This window comes from Notolepis coatsorum (genome assembly GCF_963971535.1).
Source record: "Notolepis coatsorum genome assembly, chromosome: 3".
Classification (NCBI taxonomy): Eukaryota; Metazoa; Chordata; class Actinopteri; order Aulopiformes; family Paralepididae; genus Notolepis; species Notolepis coatsorum.
The window spans coordinates 14,700,418-14,714,065 of NC_140167.1; the positions used below are offsets into that span (position 1 = coordinate 14,700,418).

A 13,648-nucleotide genomic window follows, 5' to 3' on the forward strand; every position below is an offset into this window, starting at 1 on the left:
AATGAACGAGAGACCCGTGTTTAGAATACTTTTTATTTTGAATGAAGTTTTATCTCTTTATTCTCAAATGCATTAATGTGACGTCAACGGCTCATTCAATTTCTCAAATCCGTCAAACAGCGCATCTCATCAGACATTTTAATCCCAGTTACAATATCACACAAAATCCACAATCCACGCATAGACACTTAAATTTTATGCTTGAATGAAACAAAATCCAGGCGCTCCTCTCCTTCCTCGCTCCTCATCCACAGCGGAGAATATGAAAGGAATCAGAGCCAAACGAGCGATAGGTTTCAATCATTAAGGATATCCCAGCGGGATTCACATTTGCAATGCTGCGCGTTGTTAAAATAACCACATAATGTGTACATCGCACCTAGCGAGCGCCACGGTATATATAACGTGCATTATTTAGGACAAAGTGAATTTAGTATCAGCATTTTGGGTCTATTTTACATTTCAAAAGCCCCCTCTGGAAGAATGGAGCACAAAAACGTAATTCAGAATGGTATAATGCAGATCCTAGACTGTGAGAATCATTTCAGGAAACGAGCTGTCACTTCTTTGCGGGGGCGTGGCCATGGTTCATCCGGCTAACTTGAACTTAACCCTGCTCTCGACCAGGCTCAAACTTTTTGATCTGTTGTCGTTGTCATGGTGATTTAGACAATCGCGCGTCGGGGAATGGGAAGGTCCGGCTTAAGTCAGGCTTGACCGAAAGTTATCTGGCTAACTCAGTTATCCAGGTACGGGGCCCAGGCCCATTGCAAGTTGCTGTACTCTGTCGTCTACTCTAAGCCATCCTAGGTTGTCAAAGTGGGCAGGGGTGAGGTGGGTTCTAGGAGTAAGGTTAAGTAGAAGTCTGACCAGTTTGTTTTGTCTCTGTCTCTCTCTCTTTAAGAACCCTCTGCCGTCACATCCTGCCTGTCACTGCCGACATCACATCCCGTGTCACTGCTGACGTCACATCCGGCCTGTCACTGCCGACTCCGAGCGGACCGCCTTGAAATACGTGTAGACAGCAGTGAGCTATAGCTAACACAGTGTCGGACCTAAGGAGAGAAAGAAGCGTCGTGTTGTTGTCTGTGTTATTCCTTTAAAAAGATATCCGCTTGTTTAAATACAGCGAGGGAATAAATAATACATTATCAAAAAAGAAGAAGCGCCGACGGCGAAAAGAAAAGGCCACCGAAGCGCCGGGTAACGTAACGTAACGCCTAGGAGTGGCGAGTGTTAGCGAGATAAGATAGCTAGCGTCATTAGCATTAGTAGTTTAGCTCGCTAGCTAGCTTGAAAAGAAGGGCCGTCGAGCTAGCTGTCTCGGTGTTTAGTGTTCATAGCTCTAGCTTAGCACCCTGGCACACTACGGTTGTTGCCCCTTCATTCCTCGGATCTAAGAAGAACATTCACACCAAAGGACATCGACGAGGAGGATGGCGCTGAAAAGGATTCACAAGGTACGGGTTGGTTAGCTCGCTGGTTAGCTAGCCCTGCCGCTACTAGCCTCCCATATCTACTTTCATGTGAAACGTTGTTAGCTAACAGCAGCAGTGTCGTGTTGAGCCATGTTCGTGGAACTGGTAATCATGATGACGTGTGTAAACATTCGATTTGAGTCTTGAATGTTTCTGTTTTTTCAGTGCGAGCTTCTTCAGGGGTTGGCTTTGGGTGACACGTGTGGGGGGGCGACATAGTTTCCATACCAGCTCTATAACTTGCTACTAGCTGGTCGTCAAACTTGTATATTTGCATATTTTGCTGATGACATTATTACTGGAATGATGGCTCTTCAACCAAAGGAAACCACGTTATTGCGCAACGCTTGATGATACCTTTTCTCGCATTGACCGGCCGTGCTACAGTTATGGTAGTAGTTCAGTTGAGCAACATGCATTATGGTGTCATCTGGCCGCAATTAGTAATCTGTCATTGTTTATTTTTTTTTATATACACTACGGTTTATTTTTTTTGATCAAATCTTTTTTATGTTTTTTTTACACCAAACAATACAACACAAAACGGTAACAATACTAATAAACAAGACATCACAGGACAATAACAATTTATTTTTAAAATTATATACGTCGACACTTGACACCCTCGCCCCCCCCCACCCATCCCAGGACCTTAACAAGAGTTACATACCCAATACAGTATTCAGCTATATACGCTCTTTTAGCTTCACCACAGCACACTATGGTTTATCTAATTTATGACTCGTACCAGTCCCTGACCAATTTTATCCTGTAGTCACTCATGATGCATTTCCTTGTTATGAAAATTGCTCTGACCCAGTTCTCACCACAGGATAATATACAAAGGTGATCCTTCAAACAAGAGGGAATGGATAATGATTCTCTTCAAGCTACAAAGTGCCTGCGTCTACAGTACACTCATGGCTCGTGTTTGTACCCTGGCGGTCTCCTGTGCTGTGCGTCTTGAGGAAAAGTGAAGAGCCGGGGAGGACATGGGAGGCCTGGGATTGGGCGTAGCCCCCACCTCTCTAAAATAGCTGAAGACCTAAAAATAACAGCTGTGTGTGGCAGTAGTAGCCACTCGGGTCTCCTCTTGCCGCCCCCGACCCCTGTGACAATAACAAGGCCCCCCCACCCCACCCCACCCCCTTGACAGATGCATGATTGAACATGAGGGTGAAGATGATAAAACGGGCAGGAGGGAGGGTCTCGAGAACTAAAGGAAGCTTTGTATAGTTCATCTAACGTTTTCCCCTTTTACCTCTGTGCTACAAGGCTCTATATCAGGGTCTTCTGTCGTTAGCCAGGGTGATGTCTGTGTAGTGGTCAGTCAACATCTCTTGAGTTTCATAGGGCCTAACAAAAATAATAGTTGGTTTCAGGTTGGTTGTCAGTTTGGCCATGGGTAGGTAGGGAATTTATTTTATTTTATTTTTTTATTTTATTCTTTCCCACGGCGACTATGGATAGGGAATTTCTTTATTTAATTAACCCTTTCACTGCCACACGACAGAAGGTTAGCCCTTTACTATCACACAACCGACGGCGATGCTCCTTGATGGAGCATCGCCGTCGGTTGTGTGATAGTAAAGGGCTAACCTTCTGTATTGTCACAGTGAAAGGGTTAACCGGCTGTCGTGTGGCAGTGAAAGGGTTAAAATGTTCACAACAACATGGATGCATGTACTCTGCCAGCATGTTTAATATCCATAATACTAAATGTTTGACTAAGATTTCTATGAAACTTTATTCTAAAAAAAAAATGATTTTTTTTTTTTTAATATATAATTTTTTTTTTAAACTCATAAAATATATTGGGTCGCACCTAAATCGGCAGGGTCGGTCGGCAACCTGAAACCAACCATTATTTTTGTTAGGCCCAATTTGTGTTTTCTTGTAAATGGACTCTGTCTTGGTGTGTGTGTTTGTTTTCACAATAGGAGCTGAACGACCTGGCTCGGGACCCTCCTGCACAGTGCTCCGCAGGACCAGTGGGGGACGACAGTAGGTGTCTCTTAATGCCCAATTTATATTCTGCCGCCGCAGTGGTTGCAAAGGTTGAGGCGATTCGTCTACGCGTTCCTCTGACGTACTTCTGTATTTATCATCTCGGCAGCAGCGTTCCATTATCGATCGTTATTAACTACATTACAAGCATGGACCAAATCGAATAAAGACTGGCCGAAGAGGGTCTGAAAATATAGCCGTTTGTAGAACACGACGCAGCACAGTCTAGTGGTTCCGCGGTGTACTGCAACCCACACGTTTCAGAGACATTGAAGCATATCTCTGCATTAGCACTTTTATTGCCAGCATGGGGTGGGCTATTTTTCACTTGAGTGGCAGCGCTGGAGTCGGGGAGGACAGGGATATTTGTGAACGCTTAAACTATATCTTAAATTATGGCTGTCTAATACGCCCGTCGCTTATCAATGACTTGCTTGCAGTCAACATGTACGAAACTGATCGATAGTATATGTGTACTTATGCACGCTAGAGAAGCGGGCTGAAAAATCGATGACCTGGTCAGCGCTAACGTCATACACGCACACCGACACGGACACATTGTGAAATATGTGAAAAAAAACATCTGATTACCCCAAAATTGGTCAAATAGATTCCTTACCTCAGATCAGATGTTCTGCAAAAAGATTATTCCAATTCCTGATTGCCATTCCAAATATCGATCGCGTTTATTGATCCAACATTAGACCTCGAAACAGATAATCCATGCTGCTTTCGGTTGCCCCAATGAATGAAATTGTCTCCGGTTACATGCCTGAGAAGTAAAATGTGGAATCCAGAGTTTTCTTTTCACATGCATTTTCATTGAGTCCATTCCAATGGGTGCAATACCATCCGGGAGACGATAGGGGGCGGTATTTGCCTTTTTCGAGCTCGTAGACAGTCCCAATGATAACGTGAGGCTGGATTGATAAATTAATGGATATCGCTAATAAAAGAAATAACTATTTAAATAACGAGATTTCTCGTCATTGGCACTGAACGCATGGCGGCCAACAACGAGATTTCTCATCGTTGGCACTCAATGTGTTAAGAGTTTACCGACTACTCAACGTGGCAATTATAATTGCATCGATTTCAGTGTTTTCTCCCAGAATGTCTTGAGGTGGAGGGGTTAGGGCTACATTGATCCATCACTAGGGGTGTAACGATGTGACCTCACAACGATACATTTCGATTACGATTATTCAGGCAACAATTCAATGCATCATGAAATCTCTATTTGACCACGATTAGATACATTTTCAGTTAATTCCCCCAAAATTTTAATACACAAATGTGGCTAGGGGAACTGATTCACTCAGCAATGCATGAATGGACTATAGGTCAATAAACATTTTATTTAGATAAATTTTGACTATAATCGTTTCTAACATTTTCAAATCGATGCAGTTGAATCGTCACATTAGAATCGATGCATTTCCGATTAATCGATTCATCGTTACACCCCTATCCATCACTGTCTGTTGGTTTGTCTTTAAAAAAATTAGAACCTCAAGTAATCGTGCGTTGGCGGATACAACAGTCACAAGTCTGGCGGAGATGGGACGCATCATCAGCCCTGTCCCAATAAACGGGACACTCCTTATCGACACTTTTTATATATATATATAAAAAAAAAAAAGAGATGTAGACTGATGGATGGATGTCGCCGGGCCCTTGGACCTCTGAGGCGTGGAGATGAATGATATGTGACACCAAAACTTGTTTTTAAAACCATGCAAATCCTATTCGAAACAGGCGAATGGAAATATTGGATGGATTCTTTGTTGTAAATGTCACCACTGGCACTATATGAGGAATAGCCACAATATGCAAAGTGCAGCCACAAAAACACCCATCAATGCAGTGTTGTCAGTGCAGTGATGTCAACATGACCCTGTCCACCAGTGTAGGGGAAACACTGGCTTTGAATAACAATAGTACAGCGATGAAACATCTGTGAACATGTACTGTAAGAAACAAATACGATACAGAGGTATTTCATATTTAATGAGATATTCCTTCATTGATCCCCTTGGAACTTCGTGTGTTATAGCAGGTGGGGGGAGGGGAGGAACAGGTATGGGCTGGGTAATAGAAGTACATGATAAATATAGGCAATAAAATGTGATCTGAATATAGAAATAAGAGAAAAATAAACAAACGTGCAGGTGATGGGTGCCCTATCGGTTATATTATACATTACAATAAATAGGTGCAGTATACACAAGTTACCCTAACAAGATATACGTTGTAGTCCGTGCATGTTTTGGTGGTTAAAGAGTCAAGACGCACTTAGTGGTCAGACATTCCTAATAGTTCTCGAGTTCTGCAGCCGTTAGTTCCCCAGCTGCTGGCAGCAGTCCGCGGTTGTGGAGCCTGACGGCCGGTTTTAGATGTTGCAAGGAAGCACTGTTTGTTAAGTCTTGAGTTCTGTGTTCCCTCGTTAGCGACTTGTTCCGCGGTGCAGGCAGAGTTCCTGTGTTCCCTTGTTAGCGACTTGTTCCGCGGCGCAGGCAGAGTTCTGTGTTCCCTCGTTAGCGACTTGTTCCGCGGTGCAGGCAGAGTTCTGTGTTCCCTCGTTAGCGACTTGTTCTGCGGTGCAGGCATAGTTCTGTGTTCCCTCGTTAGCGACTTGTTCCGCGGCGCAGGCAGAGTTCCTGTGTTCCCTTGTTAGCGACTTGTTCCGCGGCGCAGGCTGCGTTCTGTGTTCCCTCGTTAGCGACTTGTTCCGCGGTGCAGGCAGAGTTCTGTGTTCCCTCGTTAGCGACTTGTTCTGCGGTGCAGGCAGAGTTCTGTGTTCCCTTGTTAGCGACTTGTTCCGCGGCGCAGGCAGAGTTCTGTGTTCCCTCGTTAGCGACTTGTTCCGCGGCGCAGGCAGAGTTCTGTGTTCCCTCGTTAGCGACTTGTTCCGCGGTGCAGACAGAGTTCTGTGTTCCCTCGTTAGCGACTTGTTCCGCGGTGCAGGCAGAGTTCTGTGTTCCCTCGTTAGTGACTTGTTCCGCGGTGCAGACAGAGTTCTGTGTTCCCTCGTTAGCGACTTGTTCCGCGGTGCAGACAGAGTTCTGTGTTCCCTCGTTAGCGACTTGTTCCGCGGTGCAGGCATAGTTCTGTGTTCCCTCGTTAGCGACTTGTTCCGCGGCGCAGGCAGAGTTCTGTGTTCCCTCGTTAGCGACTTGTTCCGCGGTGCAGGCATAGTTCTGTGTTCCCTTATTAGCGACTTGTTCCGCGGCGCAGGCAGAGTTCTGTGTTCCCTCGTTAGCGACTTGTTCCGCGGCGCAGGCAGAGTTCTGTGTTCCCTCGTTAGTGACTTGTTCCGCGGCGCAGGCAGAGTGCCGGTCCCTTTCATGTGGCTACCGTTGAAGCTTTCCGATGGCTAACCCTGGCTTCCTCTGTTCTTTTCAGTGTTCCACTGGCAGGCCACCATCATGGGACCTGTAAGTATAGATGATCTGTGACAATGTGAATTGTGGTGTTTTTAATTCATTAATACAAATTTTCATATTTTTTAAAAGGCTGTTTAGTTTTGTCATTTCAAACCTTTATTTAAACTCGAAAGGCAATGGGAATGTACGTACAGAAATGGGCCCCAAAAAAGGCATATAAAAAAACACAGTGGCGTTTTGCTGGCTGCGTCAAATATATTCATGAGATGAAGGTAGACGTGTGTGCTCATTATTGGCAAAAAGTGATTATTACACTTTTCTAAATTTATGTTTACCTCTTTCTCGTGTACAGAATGACAGTCCATACCAGGGGGGGGTTTTCTTCCTGACTATTCATTTTCCAACAGACTACCCCTTCAAACCACCCAAGGTAAGCCAAAATAAGTTTACATTTAGTCATTTAGCTTACTCTTTTATCCAAAGCGACTTTTGTACAACAAGACAGCAGGAAGGAAGGGTAACAATGTTCATCAAAGTGTTGAGTGCTACAGTGTAGGTTAGTATATTAGGACGTGCATGACAGTAAGGTTAGTTAGGGTTGGAGTATTTTTTTATTTATTTGTTCAGATAATGATTGAAGAAGTGCATCTTTAGTGGACTGCGAAAGATTGGACGGGTTTCGGCTGTCCTAACTGGTCGGAACGGAAGTTCGTTCCACCATTGTGGGGCAAGGACAGAATAGGCGACCTCTCTTTGATGACCCTCCCGGAGCTCTGATAGGATTAGGTCTGAGGCGGCCAGAAGATGCAGAGCGTAGGGGTCTTGAGGGTGTGTAGTTATTTAGAGACCATTGACCAGAGGTAGGCGGGAGCTGTTCCCTTCGCCGCACGATATGCCAGGTTGAAGGCCTTGAAGCGGATTCGTGCAGCAATGGGGAGCCAGTGCAGGTCCCTGAGAAGTGGGGTAACATGGGCTGCCTTCGGTAGGTTTGAGATCAGGCGGGCCGCTGCGTTCTGAATGAGTTGAAGAGGCTTGGTGGCAGTGGTCGGAAGGCCAGCAAGCAGTGTGTTGCTGTAGTCAAGGTTGCCATTATGCCTTTATCTGTCTTATCCGTTTGTGAATTGAATTATCTTTTACATTGTTGCATTTGAAAAATAACCACAATGACCTCTCTGTTGTCTCCTTTTTCAGGTTGCATTTACGACAAGAATCTACCACCCAAATATTAACAGTAACGGCAGTATCTGCCTGGATATTCTCAGATCGCAATGGTCTCCTGCACTTACCATATCTAAAGGTATGTATAGTCGGGTCAAGTAAGACTGAACAGCATGTACTGTATTTTACATTGTGAGTGACATGAATAACTTATTAACATCAAAGTTGCCATGAAGGGCACACCAATTTATAGTCCGTAATTTATCATTTATGTCTCGCATGTAATAAAATATGCCAGAACATGGTAAAGCATTTTTTTATTTATAGGTCTCGTATTGTAGCCTTTTTTTCCCCAAAGTTAATATGGGTCTTTGAGGTCCCATAAACATGTCTTTGGTGGGGGGAAAACGCTCGGATTATGCATTCTAGCAGCCTCTATACCCCTCTGTTTCAGTCCTGTTCTCATTCTAGCAGCCTCTATACCCCTGTTTCAGTCCTGTTTTCATTCTAGCCACCTCTATACCCCTCTGTTTCAGTCCTGTTCTCATTCTAGCAGCCTCTGTACCCCTGTTTCAGTCCTGTTCTCATTCTAGCAGCCTCTATACCCCTGTTTCAGTCCTGTTCTCATTATAGCAGCCTCTATACCCCTCTGTTTCAGTCCTGTTCTCATTCTAGGAGCCTCGAGTCATACCCCCCTTTTCAGTCCTGTTCTCATTCTAGCAGCCTCATACCCCCCCTCTTTCAGTCCTGTGCGTGAATGATCAAACGAAATTATGATCAAACTGTCAACTAGGTGTTTAAGATCAAATATGACTCGGGAAAATGACATGGGTGCTCCTTGCTGTTTGGCCAGGGTTCAAAGACTTGCACATTAAGCTTTTCAGAATTATTGCTCATTGTGATGTCACAAGGGGGACACAATCGATAAATTGGCTTTAAAGGTAGAATTTTTAATATAGACCTCTTCTAGGCTACCGACCAAGGTGCTTGGTATTGCACTTTGTTAATTTTTTTGGTTGATCTGAAGTGTGGGTTGGCGTTGAGTCGGTGGGGTTAGCGGAGGGGTTGCTGTCGCCTGCCACGCCTCAGCCTCTGCCAAGAGGTCTGGAGAAATTCACAGTATAATCGGTTACTGCCGACGCCGTAAACTCTACAAACTAACAAACGAAAGTGCAACATCAAGCCGTGCTCTTTTGCATAGAGGTCGCTGTTTGAAGGCATTACGGATTCCACCTTATATTTTATATTCTACCTAATGTTGTAAACTTTTTTTTTTTTTTTTTTACATTTGGGTGTGAGATAACTAGGCAGGGAAGGAAATTGTTCATTAAAATTTGGTCTGTTTGTTTGCAAAAAAGACCTAACAAACATATTCCATAGATTCAAGGAAGTCATATAAAACTAGAAAAAATATATGATCAGAATCAGAGGTCTTATTGCCAAGTAGTTTGCATAATATAAAATGGGCCAGGGCTGTACTATTGTGCACAATGTAGTCGAGGATACACTAATTTGAATAAAAATACAGTGGGATGGAATAGGGCAATTGAGCAGTATTATGCAAAAAGTATGAACAGTTTTGAGTGTATATACAAATATATAGTCCAGGAAGGGTGTGTTAATGTAACACAGTGGGGGGGGGGGGGGATGTCAGTGGGGGTCCCGAGCCTTGTTGATGAGGCCCACTGCAAATGCATAATATGTCCCATTTAATGATCTATTTGAAAAAAGTTCTTAACCATTTCACCTTTTCTTTTCAGTACTTCTGTCCATTTGCTCACTCTTATGCGACCCCAACCCAGACGACCCACTGGTGCCAGAGATTGCACGAATCTACAAAACAGATACTCAGAAGTGAGTATTATTACTATAAAATGTGTGATTTATTTTCCTAGATATTATTTATAAGTCTTTCCAAGTGATGATGGCCCTTTTGGTACATTGTCTTAAAGATGCACTGAGATGTTCCGATCGTTTGGAATAAAGACGGCACAGGTCAACCATGTACAGTTGGCGCATCTCAAACCCTGCCCTCTTTTCTTGATCCTCCAATCGCAACTTTTGCGAGGAAAGCAACAGTTGTGATCGGAGGATCAGGAGAAGAGGGCAGAGCTTGATGGGTCAACATGGAATACGTGCATAATGTAATTGTTGAGTCTAGGGATGCACTGATACTGATATCTGTCTGATACTAGGCTCAAATAGAATATCTGTATCGTAGAATTTCCCTCCATCATATAATCTGATACAGAAGAATATGTCCCAACGTTCCAGAAATCAAAGCAAAGTGACTTGATTTGCTGCATTTGACACGTAATCTCTCTAATGGAGAAACATTTATTTTGTCTAATGACTCCAAAATGACAGTCGATATCTATACTGTTCATTAAAAGTAATTGATCGGATCGGCATTCTATCGGCCATTTCCCAGAGCCCGGGAACCGGACTGAAAAAGTCTTTATTGGTGCGTGCGTCCCTTGAGTCTACCCAGTTTCTGAGTCATCTGGCTGGCAACGAGGTCCTTGTAGGCTCAACCACTATTTGCATCAATGGTACATAGTTGAGTCTGCACAGTCCTCATTCCAAACGATCGTGGAAATCTTAACGCAGTGCATCTTGAACACCATGTAGTATGTACGTTAAATGCGATTTGGCCGTCGGGTTCTAGCACATCTAAGCCCCCGGCAATTCATACAAGTTTTTTTTTTTTTTTACCTGAATCCAGTGTGTAACCCAGATTTACTCTGTCAGGTATAATAAACTAGCTCGGGAGTGGACCGAGAAGTATGCCATGCTTTAGGGTAAGGCCGAGAGCCAGCTCTGCATCTTGGCTTTAATGCTATGGATTTTTTTGGTCCATGTGTTTGTGATGTCTCTCTGGGCACTTTGGCGTAATCAGAGGCGCTTGTCGCTGCCTCTCCTGTGTCGCCCCGCAGTCTTGACGTAAGTCTTGGGTTTTCGGTTCCGCTTCACCAGATATGTATGGCTGCAGTGTGGACTGAAATCAAAGGTTTTATTCTATAGTTGGTTGACCTTGGGTGCGAATACTAACTTGTTGATTGACTTTTTTTTCCCTTTTTTTTTTTAACGGAATGGTCTTTGGTTTGTTTTTTCTTGTCAGTAGCATGAACATTGTGTGCGACTGTTGGAGTTCACGTCTGTTGTTTTTAACCTGTCCGGATGTCTTGTGTTGGTGGGTTTGAACTCGAGGATATGGGAAGAGGAGTAACATGCACACCGCTGTCCTCTCCTTTTTCTATTGCAGGGAATCAAACCCCAGATGGAATGTTCTCAAACATGTCGCCTCTGCACTTTTTTTTTTTTTAATTGTGATTAGATTGATGTTTTAGTCAAATGACTCCATGATTGTGACAGACTCAAAAGGAACACGCCATCATTATGGGAAATGCACATACTGTCTTCTCCAGAGTCAGACAAGAAAATGGATACCAATTTCCACTTTGCGTTCAGTAGAAAGCTATCCAGCTCTAAGCTAGCCTAGCTTAGCACAAATTAATTGAGGCGTACTACCAGCCTAGACCAAAAGCTGGTCTGTATCTGCTTCTTTTCATATGTGCTAAGCTAGGATGGCTTTCTACTGAACGCACAGAGGAAATTGGTATCTACCATCTTGTCTGACACTTGAGAAGACGGTAAGCGTGTTTCCCATCATGTTGGCGTGTTCCTTCAGTCCGCACTCTAGATTTTGTTGTAAGGGATTGCGTACATGCCGCCTCATTCATGGTTGCCTAAGACTAATAATTTGATACGAAATATTGATTTAAAAAAGATTTCATTCGAAACGTTCAACAAATGGTCCAGTTAGAAATGCAACCATTGCCATAGATGCGTAAATAAAATGACAGTCATTTCCAAATAATAATTGCAGAATATTGTCAGACTAATTGGAATTGAGTGTAATGTAATGATCATCACTAAGAACGGTGAGGGGTTTGTGTGCATATAGTAGTTCTAGCTATCGGTTATTATCATCAATCTATGCTTCCCTGCAGCAGCTAAATGCAGTAACTACGCGGTTATCCAGTGATTTCATGGTTACTGCAATTCTTTATACCATTTTCTCTAAAATAGTGCTGGATGGAACTCTGAAACGTTGTCACAAGATAAAACGGATATTCAGAGAAGTTCACTTTTTACTTTTCACGATTTAGAAAAATATTGTAGTTACTGTGGATACATTTAGCAGGGCAGCATACTGGCATCAAATTATTTCTGCGTAGAATTAAAATTAAAAAAAAAATTAATTGCTTTACATTAAGGGGAAAAAAGGAACTTAACCATAACAATGGACACAGAAGTTGACGTGTGACTGGATAATTAATTATATTTCTTAATGGAACTCTTATCTTCCACCCGGTAATGATTTCTCTTTTCTCCCTTTCGCTCACAGATACGGCAGAATAGCAAAAGAATGGACGCAGAAATACGCCATGTGATGACATCATCCCCGTGCAAAGCTGGAGGAAACATGTCGTCGCTGGATCCAACTTAAATTCCTCGCTTACATTTTTTTTTTTTTTGTTAATTAGACTATTTGACCCCCTCCTCCTGTCTCATTTTCATCCATGTGCTCATAAGAAGATAGTGTTTCTAGCTCGGACACGTGCCAGTTTCAGTGAAGTTAAATACATTTAAAAAAATATATACATATATATAAAATAAAGTAAAACATTATTTTTTTCTTTTTGTATGGAGTTCGTTGCCACGGTGATGAACTCTCAGTTTGAGCATGCACCGGTAGAAGGCCTGGCTGGCTTGCCTGCGCTAACACTTGGTTATTCAACCCAACACTTGACGCCATTACTTGTTTATTCGGAACGCACGTTGCAGACTGCTCTCCCCACTCGACCCTTGGACGTCAGCAGCCCCCGCGCCGGTAGCCACTGGCCAGTCTGCGTAACTTTGCCGGATCACAAGGGGTTGGCGGTAGTCTTACTGTGGCTGGCGGGCTCTCCTTTGGATCATTTGCTATGTAATTCTTTGTTTTCTGCTTAAATTGTATCTCCGTCTGGGAGGCAACTCACAGATTTTGACCGTTACCCTGCAAGGGTTTATTTTGGTCGTCAAAGTGTATACCATCTCCAAAACCACATTCATATAGCGTCTAGTGAGAAATTTTGTACAAGCATTTGGCTGAAGACCAGCTATGTTTCCATCCCTGAGCAATTGGCGTATTAAAATTTCATATTTCCATATATACACGTCACCAGAATTGGGACCGATGACTTAAAATTGCCACTTTTGTCATCTAGTTGTATTTGGTATGACTAGTTAGAAACCCCATGACCGGAGATGAAAGAAAAAAATTAAGAAAAGTATTCTATAATTCTATTCCACAGCCGTGTGCGCGTGCGTGTGTACAAAGAAGCACAGCAATATGTATCAATGTTAAGGAAATACAGTATAAGAATTTCAATGTTCTATTTTATGCATGTTAATAAAGGTTAGGCGATTATATATCTGATTATGTTTCTACAAATTTAAGTGGATTGTTTAAAAGGCTATTGGCGGCTGGAAAGTTGGTCCCCCTCTCAAAGGCTTTCTAGAGTTTCTCTACATGATGTTAGGAGTTTAGTAGAAGAGCTATTCGTTTTCCAC

The 13,648-nt window shown here is 43.1% G+C and overlaps 1 protein-coding gene across 1 annotated transcript; it reads left to right on the forward strand.

The window, feature by feature from the left end:
* Nucleotides 1–983: 983 nt before the first annotated feature.
* On the forward strand, nt 984–13,514 carry ube2d3 (ubiquitin-conjugating enzyme E2D 3). Its single transcript, XM_084310547.1, has 7 exons — nt 984–1,460; nt 3,419–3,482; nt 6,891–6,922; nt 7,224–7,301; nt 8,063–8,168; nt 9,790–9,883; nt 12,441–13,514. Exons 1-7 carry the CDS (start codon nt 1,437–1,439, stop codon nt 12,484–12,486), a joined length of 444 nt encoding a protein of 147 aa, XP_084166673.1. The 5' UTR covers nt 984–1,436; the 3' UTR covers nt 12,487–13,514.
* Nucleotides 13,515–13,648: the final 134 nt, after the last annotated feature.

Coding starts and splice junctions, on each gene's coding strand:
- ube2d3 (XM_084310547.1), top strand. CDS start 1,437: ATGGCGCTGAAAAGGATTCACAAG. Junction 3,483..6,890: donor AGGACCAGTGGGGGACGACA/GTAGGTGTCTCT, acceptor TGTTCTTTTCAG/TGTTCCACTGGCAGGCCACC. Junction 8,169..9,789: donor TGCACTTACCATATCTAAAG/GTATGTATAGTC, acceptor TTTTCTTTTCAG/TACTTCTGTCCATTTGCTCA.